This window comes from Physella acuta, unplaced genomic scaffold (genome assembly GCF_028476545.2).
Source record: "Physella acuta isolate Inbredline_101_S28 unplaced genomic scaffold, ASM2847654v3 ptg000129l, whole genome shotgun sequence".
NCBI lineage: Eukaryota > Metazoa > Mollusca > Gastropoda > Physidae > Physella > Physella acuta.
The window spans coordinates 200,440-221,053 of record NW_026731648.1 but is presented as its reverse complement, the minus strand read 5'-3'; the positions used below and the strand labels follow the sequence as shown (position 1 = coordinate 221,053).

At 31.9% G+C, this 20,614-nt stretch overlaps 3 protein-coding genes across 6 annotated transcripts; 2 read left to right on the top strand and 1 right to left on the bottom strand.

The window, feature by feature from the left end:
• The first annotated feature begins 187 nt into the window (after positions 1-187).
• Positions 188-5,400, top strand: LOC131935024 (telomere zinc finger-associated protein). 3 transcript variants are annotated; one of them, XM_059291285.1, is made up of 4 exons: positions 188-289; positions 1,784-2,144; positions 3,112-3,204; positions 3,356-5,400. In XM_059291285.1, exons 2-4 carry the CDS (start codon positions 1,931-1,933, stop codon positions 4,780-4,782), a joined length of 1,734 nt encoding a protein of 577 aa, XP_059147268.1. In that variant the 5' UTR covers positions 188-289; positions 1,784-1,930; the 3' UTR covers positions 4,783-5,400. The 3 variants fall into 3 exon arrangements, with proteins under 3 accessions (XP_059147268.1, XP_059147266.1, XP_059147267.1); XM_059291283.1 differs by having other exon boundaries at positions 1,784-2,792; XM_059291284.1 differs by having other exon boundaries at positions 193-235; positions 1,784-2,792.
• LOC131935026 (myeloid-derived growth factor) lies at positions 5,284-8,110 on the bottom strand. The gene is made up of 5 exons (XM_059291288.1): positions 7,876-8,110; positions 7,428-7,478; positions 6,905-7,051; positions 6,726-6,786; positions 5,284-6,392 (listed from the first exon to the last, which is right to left on the bottom strand). The coding sequence occupies exons 1-5, from the start codon at positions 7,993-7,995 to the stop codon at positions 6,313-6,315; spliced, it is 459 nt and encodes a 152-aa protein (XP_059147271.1). The 5' UTR covers positions 7,996-8,110; the 3' UTR covers positions 5,284-6,312.
• A 34-nt stretch (positions 8,111-8,144) lies between these two features.
• Positions 8,145-19,966, top strand: LOC131935025 (peroxisomal multifunctional enzyme type 2). Of its 2 annotated transcripts, XM_059291286.1 has the most exons (22): positions 8,145-8,353; positions 9,254-9,307; positions 10,172-10,279; positions 10,571-10,630; positions 10,741-10,809; positions 11,548-11,632; positions 11,994-12,181; positions 12,554-12,670; positions 12,783-12,848; positions 13,102-13,164; positions 13,479-13,567; positions 13,974-14,052; positions 14,202-14,359; positions 15,313-15,436; positions 16,061-16,233; positions 16,502-16,571; positions 16,728-16,834; positions 17,289-17,375; positions 18,000-18,080; positions 18,197-18,332; positions 18,520-18,653; positions 19,037-19,966. In XM_059291286.1, exons 1-22 carry the CDS (start codon positions 8,296-8,298, stop codon positions 19,124-19,126), a joined length of 2,196 nt encoding a protein of 731 aa, XP_059147269.1. In that variant the 5' UTR covers positions 8,145-8,295; the 3' UTR covers positions 19,127-19,966. The 2 variants fall into 2 exon arrangements, with proteins under 2 accessions (XP_059147269.1, XP_059147270.1); XM_059291287.1 differs by lacking the exons at positions 8,145-8,353; positions 9,254-9,307; positions 10,172-10,279; positions 10,571-10,630; positions 10,741-10,809 and adding an exon at positions 10,864-10,876.
• The last annotated feature ends 648 nt before the right edge of the window (positions 19,967-20,614 follow it).

Here is a 20,614-nt window from a genome sequence, read left to right as displayed (position 1 = left end):
ACTAGGATGAAAATAAATTATAGAAACAATTTATCATGTCTTTATTTATGGACAACACTAAACTTGTATTTATATTAACGGTGTTTAGATCTAGATCTAGAGTTAGTCTATAACCTGGGACTATGACTGAAAATAATACAACGTTTTGGAATTTAGTAAGCAATTTGGCATACTAAATACCAGTAAAGTCCATTAACATTGAAACGTAAAAGTGGATAGAAAGATCTAATCTCTAGTACTCTACAAAATCTCTAGATTAGATCTAGATTAGATCTAATTCTAGTCTTATGTAATGTATTATGTATTATAGATCTAGTTAGTAGTAGTTAGGCATTAAGATTAGCATTAACTTTGACTTTTATAATGTAGTAGTATTTACTATTTACTATTTATTTAGTAGCTAGAGAAGGCTAGCTTAAATTAATTATTAATTAATTAAAATTAGTCATTTAAATTTGTTTTGTTTTATAAAACTTTTATATATACTATATAGATCTAGATCTATCTATAATAAATTAAGGTAATCCCTTAGTTTAGCGTCGGTTATTATTCCGGAATCGTATAGCAGTAAAAAACAGTAAAAGTAAAACAATGCCAAAGTCTGTCACACACTTCCGGAATTCACCGGAAGTACTGTAAACCATACTTTATTTGGCGTCATCTTTTATTTTTATACAGAATGTTTAAATTTTGGATAGATTTATTTTTGTAATTATTTTTACATTTTGTAATCATTTTTACTATTTTCGTAATCTAGATTTTTTTACTTGGTCTAGCAGCTAGATATCTAGCTAGATCTAGATCTAATTAATTAATGGTCGCAAATCCGCTGCAAGCCAAAAACATTAAATTATTTAATATTACATTTGACTTCATTATTTATATTAATATATGTTTTTTTTTAATTTTTAGATCTACTAATTTAAATCTACTATTATATTTATTATTGTTTCCTTTAGTCGATTAAACTTAAAAAATTAAAACATTAATTTACTACAATCGACTTTCAATTTATTTATATTTCAATGGTCAAATAAACCATGGTTTACCGTAACTCTAGTTACCGAAACTCAACAAACATTACCCGATAATTTCCGACGCTAAACTAAGGTTTTACCTAAATTAAAATTATAGTTTATAATTTTTTAAAATTAATAATTAATAATTATTTTAATTAATTATAAGTTATAGGCCCAAGTCAATAAAAAGAACTATTCAAATAGGCCTAGTTAAGTTAAATTAATAAATATATATTAGGCCTAGCCCTAGGCCTATAATATTAATTAATTATTATATAATAATTAATAGTTATGTTATAGTAGTATTAACTAGTAACTACAACTACTACTAAATATATAATTATGTTATAATATGTATTATTATTTATTATATATAGGCCCTAGGCCCCTACTGGAATATTATATAATATATAAATATACAGGGGCGTAGCGAGGGGGGGGGTGCGGACCGCACCGGGTGACACCATTTAGGGGGTGACACCAAGGTAAAAAATAGCAAAATATATAGAGTAAAACTTGAGGGGGGGGGGGTGCAAATAGAAAGTTTGTGGGGTGGGTGCAAATTGAAAACTTGAGGGGGGGGGTGCAAATCGAAAACTTGAAAGGGGTCGCTACGCCTCTGGGGGGTGACACCATTAAGTGCCGCACCGGGTGACACCCGACCTCGCTATGCCACTGTAAATATATATGCCTTAAACTTATAGTTATAGTCACAGTTATAGGCTATAATTTTTCATAAAATAAAAATTGTTTTTTTTAACCAGCTTTGCTGCTTTAGACATCAATCTGCTGTTGAATATTCGATGGATTCCTGTGTAGTTAAGTCTGAATCACCTTTGGATAGATGTCAAGGCCTACTTACTACTCAGGACAGATATGTTTAGTATTATATTTTGGGTAAGAAAAGAACAATGGAAACATGCAAAGTATGCTGGAATTGCAGAGGTCTTTTTGTTGGAGAGAAATGCACAGATTTGGCAATTCAGTATCACCTTAAATCTTGTAAAGACTGTGCACCTTACTATATCAACAAAGAATCTGAACCATCTACTTTTGACTTTTATGTATGTGACAGATCTGATTACAAAGCCTTTGCAGCATTAAAAAGGACTCTAAGCAAACATGGTAAACAGTTGCTCTCAAGTCTACAGACTATGCTTCCTCGTAATATATTGAAAATTCTTCTAGCTCTATGTTCACCTGATCTGTCAAGCAAAGGCAATAAGCCCACACATTTTAATAATGAAAACCAACAGCTTAAATGTGATAAGGAATGTCAAACTTTTATTCATACCATACCTTTAAAAAATGTTACAGTTAACTCTGCTTCTGTAATTCTTAACACCACACCAGTTACAGAAAATGATAGTACAGCTTTATTTCCACATCAAGGATCTATTAAAACATTTCCAGACACTGAAAAACCATCAGACACTGATAGTGTAAAGATGTCAGCTCCCCTGGACTCTATTGGAAAACTTTCATCTCAGTGTCATATATCAAAAACGGATTATCAAACAGTTTATATTTGTAAACTTTGCACACACCAATCTAAAACTGATAAACTGATGCTGAGGCATTTACTTTCACATAATGATGGCCAAGCTTTTGAATGTTCTACCTGCAAATACTCAACCATCTGGCGCAAGGATTGGAAGCATCACTTGCTACACAATCATGGTGAACAAAAATTACTATGCCATTTTTGTGGTGCAGAGTTTTTTAGGAAAGATGCATTTGATCAACACTTAGCAACTACCCATTCTGATTCAGGTTGAAAATATTTTTTTCATTGAAAAGAAATGAGTAATTTTAAACTGAGTTATATATCAAATTTATTAATAATAAGCTTTTTCTTTCACAAGTTTTAATTTTTATTTTGTTATTTACTGCCCCCTTCATGGAAATCCTGTGACTTAATTAATTTTTAACTTAATACTACTAGACTACAATAAATTTAAATTGCACTTTAATCTTAAGCTAACAAACATATTGAGACAGCAACTGTATGTGCACAATTTCAAATGAATTTTCGAGCTCTGATACCTCATTATAATATTAATGTTTGATTCTTTTTTTGTTTTTTTTTCAGAAAGCTTGGCAGAAAACAAATATAAATGCAGTGAATGCAACTATGTAGCTAGAAACATGGCAACACTTAAAGAACACACAAGAAAACATACTGGTGAGTAAGAATAGTTAAATCCATATTACTAAATTAAAAGGTCAGTTTCACAGTATTGTTTACATTTGTTATTTTTTTCAAATCTTTTGTTCTAAATCAACAAAATTGCAAAAAATATTTTCATCACATAAAATATATTTGAATATTTCAGGTGAAATGATTACATGTCCACATGAAGGGTGCTCCTTTGCATCTTTGTATGAAAGATCTCTCACTAAACACCTGAAACAGAAACATGCTGAGGATAAATGCCATGTTTGCTGTGTGTGTGGTTTCCAGACACGACACACTGCATCCCTAGCTAAACACATGATGCTTCATAGAGACTACAAACCATACAAATGTGCCCAGTGCTCATTTACAGCATTATTTCCATCAGAAATCATTTCACATGCTAAGAGCAGACACCTCAAGCAAAAACAATATTCATGCCCTAAATGCCCCTTTAAGACGAGCTATGCACTAGCTATAAGAAAACATATTGCTCGGCATGATGGTGTTAAGGGCTATGCTTGCTCAATCTGTGGAGAAGCCTTAGAGAGTATGCTGAAAGCTAAGAAACATATGGTTAATGACCATGGATGCAATGACTATCAAATTATTCAAGAGCAAAGTTTAGAAAAAGTAAAACCAAGTGATTATAAAATTGCTAATCTCAAAAAAGATAGAATAGAAAATGCTTATGTGACTTTGAACAGTCTAATAATAAATGAGAAACTAGATAAAAAACCAGATGCTGAAAGTACGTCACATGAAATGGTTTCTGAATTGCTGGATGTTCCATTACCATCAGAGAGTATTACAGACACAATTTCTTCTAAGGCTTTAAGCCCAGAAAGAAACATTTACACCAACAGTGTACCATCTAGTAAGGGAGGTAATCCAATGCTGTGTGCCACCACCACCAACCTCAATGACAATGATAACAGCATGATTGAAGACTCTCTCTTTGACCTCATGTCAGATTTCCCAAGACCACCTACCCTAAACAGATGCCAGTCAGCTAGTACCTTAATGTTTGCATCTTTTTCTCCACATCTGGTTGATAGACCATTGACACCTGACTTTTTTACAGACAGCCCATCTGTGGGATCTTTCTTCACCAATTATACCTCAAAGAATTTAGAATCTGAAGCGTTAACCCTTGGCACATTTGAATCTAATGCTCATTCTATGTCTGTACCACAGTCCAATAGTATTTTAATATCCTTAAGGGCAGTAAACCCACCTTCACCCATTTTACCCAGCTTTGTAAGCTCCCCTGGCGTTGGTTCCCTTACCTCAATGAGCAATGTTACATTAGCTCAATTGCCTGTGCAGGAAAGTGTTTGCATGGACTTAGACACGATTCTACCCAGCACAGTTTTGTCCAAACCTCCAAAGCAGAAAACATCTAGAACTCAATGTGATAAAAAAATATCACGGATACCTTTTGCCACATCTAAGTCAGCATTCACCAGCATAAGCACTGATTTTTCACCTGAAATACAAGCTGCTGTGGCATCTATACCACTCCCAGAAGATTCAACTCAAAATATTTCTCTCACAGAAGAATCTCCATTTCCTTCACAGATTTAAGACAAATGTGGATTTGTTTACAATCAATGGTTAAAATGTTTCTTTTTCTGTGATTTGCTGTAATTAAAAATTGTTTGCTTAGGAAAGTAATCAATTTTGAAATTATGCTATGTTACTATGAATGTTGATTTAAATCAGGGGTCTCCAAGATGCGGCCCGCGAAGTCCTCTCATCCGGCCCGCGGAGATCTTTTTGTCTAAAGAAAAATCGTTTGTTGGTGATGGCTGAGGAACTTTGCCCAAAGAAATCAAAGACATGCCTGGAAGAAACTGGCCCCCAAACTGAAATTTGATAGTTAATGTGGCCCTCTGTCTGAAAAGTTTGGAGACCTCTGATTTAAATGTTTTAATCATGATTTTTAGTTATCAAAAAGGTATTCAGCTTTTACACAACTTATATTCAATTTCAATATTTTAGTAAAAATTTTTACTGATCATTGAATTCTATAGAGTATAAAGATGGAACACCAAATGATAAACAAATGCATCTTTATTTATTTAATCCCAGTGTAACGAATAAAAGCAAATACAAGTTGTACATTAACTGTAACTAACATTACCATGTGGTTATTAAATTGTGGAATAACAAAGCATAATAAAAAATTAATAATAAATTTTTTTTAAAATTTAGAGAATTAGCTTCATAAACCAAGATGTTTAAGTTTGTATTTCATACTGTATGTTTGTTACTTGATAGCCAATAGGGCAGACGAGGTGAAGTTAAACCTAACCATATTAATAGGTCTGCATTATGCCCAACTGGATTTTCTCAAGTAAGGATCCATCAGATCTGGTGCTTTCAGCTGGTTTTTAACCATATTGCCCCACATAAAAACAATGTAACTTAAAATTTTTAAATAAAAACTGTCCTTCTACCATAAATGTTTAAAATCTAAAAATTGTGCATTATTGCACTGAATGCAATATAAAACTGTTAACAGATATAAACAGAAAAGAAAATCAAAATAAGCTTTAGAAAATTAAGGAAAATGGTGATTTAGGCACATTTTAATGATGAGTTGATGAATATGATGTGTTTTTCAAAAACAAACTTAGCATACTTTACTTTATATTTAATATTTTATTTAGTGTTCACATTTATTAATTGTCTGAAATAATATATGTGGAATTTTATAACCTTTTCTAGGTGAAAACTTAACTGTTAAAATGAATTTTAATAAAATTTAAAAATGTTTAATTTAAAAATATCTAATTTTCAGTGACAAAAAAAAGTGCAATATACCAAAGATAGGCCTTGCCCATTGCAATTGTAATAAAAAAAAACTATCATTACTTGATAAAGTTATTGCCAATATAATGTCAAACAATTTCAATAAAATACATTTTAATAAAATAATTATCAACATGCTTGCACATCATTCAGAACTATTATTCATTTCAAACATTCAAAGCTTCCCTATAGATCTTGAAGTAAAACAAGCATAAAATCTAGAAAAAACATTTATAAAACTCCTAAGGGTAACATGTAATGGATATTTTCTTTTACTTTGTGGTTCACACTAAAAATAACTTAAAGGTCATCACGAGATAACGGTGAATAAACAGCAACTTTTTCTAAATGGTTTTTAAACTTCCCAGCAATACTTGATACTGCAAAGAAAAAGAAAATTAATTCAATTTACACTGAAATATTTTATTAAGGCTAACCTTTACAAGCTATGTTCCCTCTAAGCTGCGTGGTTGCGCTGCTGCGCAGTTTTTCGCAACTGCTGCGCAATCATTTTGTAAAAAACATATATCATTGTATAAGACTTTTAGAACACCCAGCACACAAAATACACATTGCTTAGAGGAACATTGTTTACAAGCAGGAATAAGTTCTTTGATAAATGTTAGTATGATGTAGGTTTTAGACAGAAACTTAAGGTTGGCACAGAAATATTTGAAGTTGTGTAAACAAGCTAGCACTAAAAAAAAACTCACTTGAATTTTTTTCCAGTAAGTATTCATCCTTTTGCAAACTCAAATTGTCTCTTTGAGAATTCTGAAAATACACCAAAAAAATTGTAGTGTAACTATGTCTGAAGTGCAAAGTGAGAAACTCAAATTGCATATTTATGATAAGTGTTAATGAGAATAGGTATCTATAGCCAAATACAAACCTTAACATCCACATCTGTTATTGATACCATTGGACCTGTGAGCTCCATTTTAAAATCTTGGAAGAACAGATACGATGCAACACCTCGCTCAACAGTGCACATAACAGCATTTCCACCATCTAAGATTTCTAGGCTTAGAGACCATTCCTTAAATGCATTTTAAAATACAAATGTGACTTTCCGATATTATCAAATTTTAACAATCTCCCATCACTACTAATGGAGTATCAAGAGTTCTCTTTCCTGAGCTACTCTAGATGACTACAGTGATTTAAGGGGTGGGATGTATTTTATGTTAACATGGGATTTCATCCACCTTTTTAGCATCCCTTTGGGTTCCATTTTAGTGCCTACATGGTGCAGTAGGCTGTAGGTAATCTATTTATGCAGCATATGCCCCATTACAACAGATTTCCTTGACTTTTTTAGCAGGGAGTGTAAGGTTCTTTGTAAATGGGCTATTTTTACATGTGGTGTAATAGTTGAATTTAACATAATTAGTTTTTAAAATTATAAAATTCACCTCATGAGTTCCACCTTGTGCTGTGTAAGAGAACTTGCACTGGTAATTTTTCTAGAAAAAAAGAAAGCATTGAAAAGATATGCAAATACATAATTATGTGTGATATGAGGCAGAATTGTTAAGAAGTACACATTCACATGTGAAGTGTGTCCCATATCATAATAATTAATTTGAATTAAAATTATAAAATGGTCCAGGTTATCACAACATCAGTTCAGTAGAATAACTTTACTTTAGTTAGATTTTAGTACAGCTTCCTAATTTTCTATTGCAATCATTGGCCAGTATCTGCTACTAGATCTAGACTCTTCTAGATTATACTTATTGATTATTGTTTGTTTAGTTTAAGTTTTAGGCCCTGTGGTAGGTAATGGTATGGGATGGATGTTGAATGTTGATGTTTTTTTTTTTTTTATTTTAATTATTAAATTTTGCATGCAAACCGCACCAGTTCGGTTTGAACGCTTAAGGTTCCTGCTCCTGGTTTAACAAAAAATGTGTCGTCTGTTCGTTCGTCTGCATTAATAACTGTGAAAAAGGATATCAATAAATACAAAATGATCGCCATCGTTGCGTGTGCATTAAAAAGACCGATAGGCCTAATACACTAGATTTCTAGATCTCTAGTCAAAGCAGTCTATGCCAAAGCGACACGACAAACACATCCACCCAATGAGAATGGAAATGAAGAGTTACTGTTATCTAAATTATATCGTCGAGAGTTGTCCCCTGCTTAGTTTAAAGTTCATGTGATTTTGCTTTCGCTGTGCAAAAGTTATTTTAGAAGTCTTGATCTAGACTAGATTTAGATCTATATTCAATATTCAATCAATATTGTTATGAACTGTTAAAAGATTTAAAATAAAATATGGCAGAACCCCTCAGATTCGACGGCAAAGTAGTTCTTGTAACAGGAGCTGGAAATGGTAAGGTTGGGCCTAATGAATGGCCTAAAAAAACCCAAACTAAAAAATATTTAAAAAAAAATAGAATCTAGATCTAGATCTAGATATCTTATTTATCTAGATCTAGATCTAGATCTAGATCTAGACTTCTAGATCTAGTAAAAATACAAATTGAAATAGAGGTCTAGTTTGAAATAGAATCTCAATTCTCAATCTTTTGACATAATCTACAAAATCGTCTACAATCGATTCTAGATCTAGATCTAGTCTAGACTCTAGATCTAGATCTAGATCTACTTAATAATTTACTTATCTAGATTTAGAAATTAGATCTAGAATAGAAAATATCAAAATAAGTAGGCCTACTAGATCTAGTTACTACTAGATCTAGCAGTACTACTTACTAGATCTAGACTCTAGACCTCTCTCTGCTTTACTGAGTGTAAAAAAGAACAAAAAATTCACAAACCTTTAAATTTTAAATCAGTGTTTGTTTCCCCTTTCCCCTTCACTCTTCTTGACTTGTTCTGTGTTAGCTATTTCTTTGGTTGTTCCCCTTAGCAAATGCACACTTACAAACCCATTATAATAGTCCAATGTGCTTTCTTCCAACCCACAAATTATCATTAATTTATAAAACAATTTGATACAACCTTCACCTATAAATTAGAATTTATGTCTGTCATACACATCACTATTCAGCTAGATCTAATAGTTGAAGCATATTTTGCTTTAAGCTTAACTTTAAGGCGATTAGAATTAATTGTTATACACAATGTAAGAGTTAAAGCACATACAAGGGGATTACTAACACAACTTAAATAAGTGGGAAATAAACTCTTTTCTGTCTATTCATAGTACCAATCTTTCTTGGGATTTTACAGTAAATCTTTCAATTATTAATTTGTCATTATTATGTAGGTCTTGGAAAAGCTTATGCTCTAGCTTTTGCTGAGAGAGGAGCTTCAGTGGTGGGTAAGTCTCATAGTTCATTTCAAATTTTACCTCAGTTATGTTTTTTTTTTTTTATAAAGACTGTATTCCTCTCAAATTTTTACAGGTTTTTTTTTTTGGTTGTATTTAAAATTTTATAACAGTTTAGTAACATTTTTTTATTGCTGTTTTTTTTTTTTCTTGTTTGCTATTAAAAAAAAAGCTATTTATTCTGTTTTTGGTTGATGTAACAGGCTTTTTTCAAACTGATTGTCTTTTAAAGAAAATGTAACTGATGCAAAAATTTAGTTGAAAACATAAACAAAATTATATATATTTCAGTGCTCTATTTCCAATTTTATTTCTTCAAATGTAATCTAATGAGCTAGACAAATGAAAACCAATAAAAATTAATTACCGTTGCACAGTACGAACACTTATTTTGTCAGTTAAAGCCAACACTTATTTTGTCAGTTAAAATCAACACTTATTTTGTCAGTTAAAGCCAACACTTATTTTGTCAGTTAAAGCCAACACTTATTTTGTCAGTTAAAGCCAACACTTATTTTGTCAGTTAAAGCCAACACTTATTTTGTCAGTTAAAGCCAACACTTATTTTGTCAGTTAAAGCCAACACTTATTTTGTCAGTTAATGCCAACATTTATTTTGTCAGTTAAAGGCAACACTTATTTTGTCATTTAAAGGCAACACTTATTTTGTCAGTTAAAGCCAACACTTATTTTGTCAGTTAAAGGCAACACTTATTTTGTCAGTTAAAGACAATACTCACTTTGTCAGTTAAAGCCAACACTTATTTTGTCAGTTAAAGCCAACACTTATTTTGTCAGTTAAAGACAATACTCACTTAGTCAGTTAAAGCCATTATCCCTGGTGATTTCTTACAGTGAATGACTTGGGCGGGAGCATCAGTGGTTCTGGCAAAAGCTCCAAAGCTGCAGATGAGGTTGTGCACGAGATAATAACTAAAGGTGGTAAAGCTGTGGCCAACTATGGTGAGAACACATTTAAACTGCCCTGCTTCTTTAAATATTATTTGAACTAAATGCTTAATTTTTAAGCTGCACTTTCTACCTTGAGTGAGGTACGAAAACAAATTTTAAATACAAATTCTTAGGAACCTCTAACCAACTATAAATAATCAAAACATTTGATTGGATATCTTCAATTTAAAATTAAAACACTTCATAATTAGTCTTTTTTTTTCTATTTATCTACCAGATACTTAAGTATAGTAATACATATGTTAATGCAATTGACTTACAATATTTTTTCTATCTCTATAGACTCAGTGGAAAATGGTGAAAAAATTGTTCAGACAGCTCTGGAGAAGTTCGGTAGAATAGGTAATACTAAAAAAAATAATGGTTTATATCATAAAAATTTAGATCTTATGCATCTTTAATTTGATCTGAAGGACACCTTTTGATGCATGTGTATTTAATTATTGTTGCAGATATTGTGGTGAATAATGCTGGAATATTGAGAGACAAATCATTCGCCAGAATCAGTGATGAAGACTGGGGTAAGTTAAACTTTGCTACAATACTTTGAGAGTTAAAATTTTGCCTAAATCAGTGATGAAGACTGGGGTAAGTTGAACTTTGCTACAATACTTTGAGAGATTTACATTTGCCTCTATCATTGATAAACACCAGGGTAAGAAGAGTGTTATGCTGAGTGAGTGGTTTGGGTTGTTTGATTTGATATCATTTTAGTTCTCACTACCGTGTGGAGATGTTGTACCCACGGGCATGCATCATAACATTTGTTCATCAAGACAACATAGGCGACCACTAATCAATAAGATGAAAGCAGGCTTCTTGTTCTTATCTTTATTCTCGTACTCAACTCACATACTCCCTTTCACCAAGGCGAAGTAAATCAAACTAACTCACACGCAGTACCCAGCAACCAGTCTCTACACCAGAACGTAGCACTATCCGCGTCATCATTCCATGCGTTCAACATACCTTTCGCACCAACATTCACTCTCACCGATCTATAACATAGATCATAACATGCATCATAACAAAGAGGTTTGCTACAATATTTATTTTGAAGCACAGAAATAATAAATTTAACCCAGTTTATCTTTGCCCTTGTGCTAGTAAGTTTTTCAGCTTTACTAAATTTAGCTAAACCTTGCTTTAATTATTGAAAGCCACTATTGAAATATTTAAAACATATTCTAACTATTGCTTTTGTGTCAGATATCCTTCACTGCCTCTATTAAAATCTACTCTCACAATTTTTGTGTCAGATATCATTCACCGTGTCCACCTCAGGGGCTCTTTTCTAGTAACTAGAGCAGCATGGCCACATATGCGAGACCAGGGCTTTGGAAGGTTAGTGAAAACATTTACATATAAACTAAACATACAAAATAGGACGCTTAGCAGTAGAATGCTTGACTGTGAACCCGAAAGTTTTAAGTTCAAATACGGATACAGAATTGTTTATATTTATAACTTACTTTCAGGTTTATTTGTATAATCCAAAAAAGTATGTAAGAATTTAATTAAAGTAGTAAACATATTTTTCTGTATTTTTCTTATCCTTCTTCTTCTTCGTTCTTAATTATTTTTGCCGACTCGACCATGCCTCCAACACAATTAAGCATTACGTGTCAACTGGTTATACGCCTTTTCTTATAAAGACAGAGATTATCATAGCCTGCCTGACAGTTTGTGTTTTTTGTTTTCCAAGAATTATTCTGGTCAGCTCATCAGCTGGGATCTACGGCAACTTTGGCCAAGCTAACTACAGCGCTGCTAAACTTGGCCTGGCTGGTCTCTCCAGTACCCTGTCCATTGAGGGGAAAAAGTATGGGATCAACTGTAACTGTGTGGCCCCTATGGCTGGCTCCAGGCTCACTGAGACGGTCATGCCAAAAGGTTTTTTTTTTGTTGTTCATTTGAACACCATACATAAATTATTCATACTATTATTATTATAATTGACTACCTGTATTTTTTAATCAATGTTTTTACCATCTAGTTTCAAATTGTTAAAACTGTATGGTAAGAACCTGCTAATAACTTTAAAATGTAATTTATACATTTTCCACCACTCTTATCCTTTTAAGCTTTATCTCCCCTTAATTTTATACTGTTGAAAGCTGATAATGTTTTGAAATATGAGCAGTTTAGTGTCACTCACACATGTGTTAAAGGAATTTGATACATGTGTGGGACTATTCAAACACCAGATATTCTGAAAATATCTTATTTTAACCAGGTATTAATTGCTGCAAATTTTTATTTCAGAGATTCGTGATGCCCTAAAGCCTGAATATGTTGCTCCAGTGGTGCTTTATTTGTGCCATAACTCATGTCAAGAAACAGGGGGGCTATTTGAAGTAGGGGCGGGCTGGGTAGGAAAATGTAAGTCTCAATTAGTCTTTATTTTTACATATGTGTATAATACCTAGTTGGTTTTTTTTTTTTAATTCTTTGCTTGAAGAGTATTTTCAATTTTTTAACTTTTATCAAATAGTACGATGGCAAAGAACAGAGGGTGTCTTTTTGAGAGAAAAGAATAAGGCAGTCACCCCTGAAACAGGTGATTTTTGCTTTGTATAAAATCTGCAGACTGTGTTAAATATGATAAGGCATAATCATTTCATGGCACTAATTTAATTATTTTTTAGTATGTTTATATTTTACTGTATGTATAAGTTATTCAGAAATCTGATAAGGATGATAATTAATTCAATGTAAGCTAATCATAAGCATGATGTGCTGACCAAATACTTAGTGAATTCACTAAATTTAAAAAAAAATCCAATGACTATTTCACATTATTTGTTGAACAGTTCGAGACAACTGGGACAGAGTAACAGACTTCAGCAACCCAACTTACCCAACTTCCACCAGAGGTAACCAGCTGTTGCCAGTTTGGCTTTCATTTTTGGGAGGGCTTTGTTAGGTCTAATGATGCAGTGTATAAAAGATCAATAGTTATTTCAGTCAGGGTTGTGTCATGTCTGATGATTTGGCCTATAAGAGACCATCGTTATTTCACTGAGTTGGGGTTTACTTTTCTTTATCCTCTAATTTGCTAGTATGATTCTTGTTTTTTAAGGTAGATGATACATTTTAAATATTGAGCTTATTTGCATTATTTATGTTGTGGTTGATGGTTTTAGTGAAAATAGTCTGATCTGGATGTGTTTTTCTGTTTAATTTGCAGAGTCCAGTGCTTTTATGGTAGAGCTGGCCAACAGCATGGACCAAGAGGAGAGAGAGGCCCAGGCTGCTGCTGACCTAAAGGACCCTGTGGTAGGTTGACCTTCTGACCCTTTGGGAATTGATCTTCTGACCCAGTCGTAGATTGACCTTATGACCCCATTGTAGGTTGAACCTTTTAGCATGAGATAGGATGGCATGGTATAGCTGAACACATACTCATGTCAACTTTTTAAGTACTGTAGATTAAAGTGAAAAATTATTATTTATGTTTTTTTTTTATCTTGCTGTGTATTATAATCAATGGAGTAATAGTGAACACTCAAAGCTAAACACAATAAATCTTTTATCAACCAAATGAAAAAAAAAAGAATATAGGATAAATAATTTAAAATGCATTAAGATTTGACTACACAATTGAAAATCTAATATAAATGCTAAAATACATCATGTGATATATTTTAGCAATTAAATTTAGATTTTACCTTAATTTTTCCAGGCTTTGGCTAAAACTTTTAAACTGCAAGGAGTAAAATATACATACACAGAAAAGGAGGCTGTATTGTATGCACTTTCAGGTTGGACTGTGTGTTTGTCAAATGCTATTCATTTGTTATTTATGTTACCATTGGCCAGTTGTTCTTCCCTTATAAATGAATTAACTACTTGTCTCCCTTCATGGTTATACTGCAGTGATAACTGAATCCTTTTTTGTCTCCCTTGACAGTTGGTACTTCTACCACCCAACCTGATTACCTGAAGTTTTTATTTGAGTTATCTGAAGACTTCACCATCCTGCCAACATTTGGGGTCATCCCAGCATTTGCCTGTTTGTATTCAGCCACAGGGAAGGGTGTGCCAGGTCTAACTCTGGATCCCACTAAAGTAGGTCCAAGTTTTTTGTTAAATATTTACAGACCGGTAGATGTATATCAACATTTGGTTTTAAAAGTTTATGATTTATTATTACTATTTGCTGTTAGTAACATTAGTTTTGCTTAAGATTTTCTAAGTTTCACAAATTTAGGTCCATGATTAACATAATTTTTTTTTTAAAGCGGACTTATAAAAACTTAATCGGACTTCTTCTAAAATTATTTTCAATAAAGAAAAATATTTCTAAAAACAATTTATACAAGCTTTAATAATAGGACTGCTTTTAAAATTGCTTTCACATAAATAATGGTCAACAGTATCTAGAACTATTCAAGCCAATCTATCCATTAAATGTTTATTTTTTTGATGTAGTTACTACATGGGGAGCAGTACCTAGAACTGTTTAAGCCAATCTATTGATTAAAATGTTTATTTTTGTGATGTAGCTACTACATGCAGTGCAGTACCTAGAACTATTCAAACCAATCTTTCCATTAAAATGTTTATTTTTGTGATGTAGCTACTACATGGAGTGCAGTACCTAGAACTATTCAAGCCAATCTATCCATAATATGTTTATTTTTGTGATGTAGCTACTACATGGAGAACAGTACCTAGAACTGTTTAAGCCAATCTATTGATTAAAATGTTTATTTTTGTGATGTAGCTACTACATGGAGAACAGTACCTAGAACTATTAAAGCCAATCTATCCATTAAATATTTATTTCTACGATAAAGCTTCTACATGGAGAACAGTACCTAGAACTGTTTAAACCAATCTATCCATTAAAATGTTTATTTTTGTGATGTAGCTACTACATGGAGAACAGTACTTAGAACTGTTTAAACCAATCTATTGATTAAAATGTTTATTTTTGTGATGTAGTTACTACATGGAGAACAGTACCTAGAACTGTTTAAACCAATCTATTGATTAAAATGTTTATTTTTGTGATGTAGCTACTACATGGAGAACAGTACCTAGAACTGTTTAAACCAATTCCTCGCTCTGGGACTCTGACCTCCAAGCTGTGGCTGTGTGACGTCATGGACAAGAAATCTGGAGCTGTCCTCTTGTACAATGGTGATTGTTTTTTGTTTTTTTTTGTTGTTACAAATTGTCCTTATAGCTACTTGTAAAAGGGTATGGTATTTTTTTGTTACACATTGTCCTTATAGCTACTTGTAAAAGGGTATGGTATTTTTTTGTTACACATTGTCCTTATAGTTACTTGTAAAAGGGTATGGTATTTTTTTCTTCCAATTTATCCTTATAGCTACTTGTAAAAGGTTACTACTCACAAGTGGTTTGTGTATCTACAGTACAGAGTTGTATCTGTCAGTTGTCTACCAAAGTAGGTCTTGTATTCTTTTAAAAAGTCTTAAGGATCTAAATTCTGGTTTGACCTTTTCTGGACCTGTGGGCAATGTTCCCTCTCGGCTGCATGGTCACGCTGAAATGCAGTAGTGAATACAAATTAATTTTAATTCTTTTAACCGTGCAAACAAAAAATCTTTCACACAAATGCTTTTAAACTGTGCTGAATCATTGCACTTGTTTAGAACTATAGGAGTTGTTTTTATTTTGAAATGACTCACTTCTGCAATTATATCTCTTTTTTTAGAAATTGTAAACCACAAAAATAAAGAAATACACACTATTTATATATTCATTGCAGTCACCTTTAATATAAATATTTACTTCCAGTTGAAACCTATGATGAAAACAATGACAAAGTTGCCTTTAACCAGTTCTCCACCTTCTATGTTGGGGCTGGAAACTTTGGTGGACCCAAAACATCAACTGAAACCATTCCAATCATTGAAGTTCCCAGCAGAGCTCCTGATTCTGTCATGCAAGAAAAAACCTCAGTCGACCAGGTAAAATCCTCACATTTTTCCTCAGGTAAAATCCTCACATTTTTACCCAGGTAAACACCCCACCCCCCAATTTTCCCCATTAAAAAACTTCTAGGTTTATGCATAGTAATACAAATACTACAAACAAAACAGGAGGTCCATAATGTGTGTAAAAAATTCATGAAATTCTTTTTTCTTATTTAAAATGTTGAGAAGTTGGGTGCATGTTTATTTTTACCCAAAGTCTTATTCTGTAGCTAATATGTAGCTATATAATGTTTATTTGTAGGCTGCCCTGTATCGTTTAAATGGAGACAAAAATCCATTGCATATTGATCCTAGCTTTGCTGCTATGGGAGGTAAAAAATAATGCTCAATAAATTGATACAATAAGTGTATTGTTATATAATTTGTTTTTTGTCCCTCTACTTAATACTATTGTTAGGAATCTTAGATACATTGTCTATCCTCTAATGAAAGAAAACATATTAAAATCTAACATTTTAATCCTACAGGTTTCAAAACTCCAATTTTGCATGGGCTCTGTTCTTTTGGGTATGCAGTTCGACATGTCATGGCAACTTTTGCCAACAATGATATGAGTCGATTCAAGGCAGTGAAGGTTAGTTTTTATTTAGAATTGTCAATTGTTAATACAAAGACACAACTAATCTGCCACTTATTTGCTAATTACTTTTGCAAATATGAAGAAATAAAATTTTCTAAAATGTGGAAAAGTTAACAGGCTTTAATCTGTCTTTTTAAAACGAGTTTTGAATAAATATGCATTTTAATATATTTTAACTTTATTTATTTGATGTAATCCTGTATCAGCCATATGATTAATTAATTTGTAATCTTCTACATTTCAATGATTGTGATTTGTTGTGTAGGTAAGGTTTGCTAATTAATTTGTAATCTTCTTTGTTTCAATGATTGTGATTTGTTGTGTAGGTAAGGTTTGCTAATTAATTTGTAATCTTCTTTGTTTCAATGATTGTGATTTGTTGTGTAGGTAAGGTTTGCTAATTAATTTGTAATCTTCTTTGTTTCAATGATTGTGATTTGTTGTGTAGGTAAGGTTTGCTAAACCTGTTCTACCGGGGCAGACTTTGTTGACAGAGATGTGGAAGGAAGGCAGTCGCATTCATTTCCAAACAAAAGTAAGAGACACTTCATTACATTGTTGGCAGTTTTCTTTCAAATTGTTGAAGTTTTCTTTCAAATAGTTGACAGTTTATTTCAAATTGTTGACAGATTTATTTCAAATTTGGATAGTTTTCTTTCAAATTGTTGACAGTTTTCTTTCAAATTGTTGACAGTTTTCTTTCAAATTGATGGCAGTTTTCTATAAAATTGTTGAATGTTTCTTCAAATTGTTTTAAAAAAAGAAAACTAGAAATACATTCATGATTTACCTTTGACAGGGTAAATTTAACTTTAGTTTAATTTGATACCAAAACTAATTAATTCCATTGATAAGAATAAAATGTTTTATTGATAGTCACTTGAAAATTGTTCATATACAAAATATATAGGAAACAGAAGGGAGAGATTATTTTCCTCACTCCCTAGAGAGGGCTTATTCTGATTTGTTGTGATAAGTTTTGTAACACAACGCACCAGTTTTGTGAAAGTAGTGATAAGTTTATACCTCTAAATTATTCAGTTGTAATTTTTTTTTGTTGGGCCTGTAATAATTAAGAAATTCCATATCAGTACAAAGCTATTGTCTTATTAATATAGTTAATTAAAAAATCTGTAATCTTTAATGACGCTTACTTAAGGTGGCAGAGACTGGCAGTGTTTGTATCACTGGTGCCTATGTTGATTTGTTGAACACAACAGAACCAAAACCAATACCTAAGGTGAGATAGCAATTAGGTTTTATTTGTTTTCAAAGTGAATTCTTGAAGTTTTCATTAAACTAAGGCTTAATTCAATACTAGGAAACTTTTTTTTCAAAATGGCTTTTTTTTTCCAGGCAACCAATCTAAAAAGTCAGGCGGTGTTTGAACAGATGGCATCACAAATCAAGAATAACCCAGGCCTTGCTGCTAAAATTAATGCAGTGTTTCAGTGGAATATTACTAAAGATGGGGCACAGGCTACTAGCTGGGGTAAGGGGTGTTTGATCACATTGTGAATATAGTGGAAGTCATATTAATAGCAACTTTTGATTGACTAATAATATTTTCAAACATTGTTTCAGCTCTTTAGAACACATTTATTTTATCATGAAGGGATTTTTTTCTCTTTTTTTTTTTTCATATTCCAATTCTATTCTAATTTAAAATTATTTTGTAGTTGTTGACATGAAGAGCTCTCCAACTGGTGAAGTTTATGAAGGGACACCCAGGGCAGGAAAAGCTGATTGTACTTTAACTCTAACAGATGACAACTTTGTGGACTTGGTGTCTGGGAAACTTGATGCTCAAAAGGTGAATAATCTTACAGCATTAGCCACAAATATTTGTGTACAGATCACTTGTATGCTTGTCATATTTTACAGCATTAGCCACAAATATTTGTGTACAGATCACTTGTATGCTTGTCATATTTTACAGCATTAGCCACAAATATTTGTGTACAGATGACTCATAGGTTGGCATATTTTACAGCTTCCAACGTAATATTTTTTACACAGCTGATTCATATACTCATCTTTTAATTTTCTGTTCATGCTAACTAATCAGCTAATTAAGTTGTTTTTTTTTTTTAACTCAATAGGCTACTTCCCTGACACATGTTTTTTTGCTTCTTAGTTATTTGTATTATTTTTGGTATTTTGTTTGTTATTTACTTGATTATTTATATTTTTCAGGCCTTTCTTGGTGGAAAGTTAAAACTTTCTGGAAATATTATGCTAGCTCAAAAACTGGGAGATCTCTTTGCTATGAAATCAAAGATTTGAGCATGAATAGTTTTTTAGTTTAATATTATTAAATAAGTCAGTAAAAATTTAAGCTTTTAATGTGCTCTGTATAACTTGATAAGAGGAGGTTCTACTATTTTTGTGATAATTACATTCATTTACCATTTTTAACTAAATAGATTTCAGTATCAATTTTAAGATGTTTTAAAATACATGAACTGACTTGTTTTAACATAATATACTTACAACTCAGCTTATTCAATGTATGTTTATCATAATGAATATAATCCATTAATATAAGGTTAGATTACATGCTAAATATTTCATGTATATAATTCTTCAGTATCAACCACAACCAAAACATTGAAAGTGTTAAAAGTTGTCACCACTAAGTATTGCAGTATTACCTAAACAAAGAGATTTAGAATTATTTAACTTTTTTAATGTATTTATAGACTAAGAAATCATTTTTTATAATATCAAAAATTAAGATTGTTTTCTGAATGAAGTTTTTCCATGTTTTTAGTTTTCTTTAACTACTCAGATTTTTTTTAGTCTTTTAATTTTTATTAAAATGTTTCTTTCAAGTGTTAAATAATTTATTGACTACTTATTATACAAAATGTTTGAGAAAGTTAATGTGTTACAAATGTGTTTGATTTGTCAACACTGATTCACTAGCTATAATTTTTACAATTTTTTTTTACATATGTAAAAAATAATCTATTTAAATTTCCTTATAATTTTCTGACAATTTTTTTCTGTTCAATTAAAAGATAAGTTATGACTCTCTGTGTTGTCTCAGCCAGGTGTGGCTGTTGTTAAACTTAGTCCCCTCTGAGTTAGCTGTTTACCTTTTTATTGTTTGTTTTATATATATTGAACTGTAAAATAAAATTTATTTTTTAAAAGAACCTTTAGATTGTTTACTTTACAATTTCTGTGGCAAGCACGTTGGTTTTGTTTGTTAATACACATCTCACAATAGTTTATGCTCTAATTCAGGTTAACCTTTGATTCATATATGCATTATTCACAGTTTAATTACAAATGAAGAAACTTTAAGGTTAATCCAATGATTGAATTGTTTAGGCAACATGGAAGCCTAGAGATCATCCAGCTCTAGAGATGACCACATAATCACTACATACATCATGTGAAAAAAAACAGATGAATTTTACACCTCAAAGAACATGTCTGTTAAGTATCAGTTAAATATGGAAATTCAAATCTTAATTTAAAGGCTACTATTGCTGAGTGCAAGTTCTATTGCGGAAAATTGTTTTAGAGTATAGGATGGCATGGCCTAGAGGTAGGGCTTTAGACTGCTTTCCTGAAAGTTGCATGTTCAAATCCAGGTTCTTGTCAGTAAAATGTCCCTGAGTTGACCTATCTCTGGGTACCCAATCACACTATCCCTACATATGCCAAGGTCACAGAAACATGCGAACTCACTTGTCCCATAGACCTTCAGGTTCGGAAGGGAACTTTACTTTTATTGCTGAGTATAAGTTATATTGGGAAAAT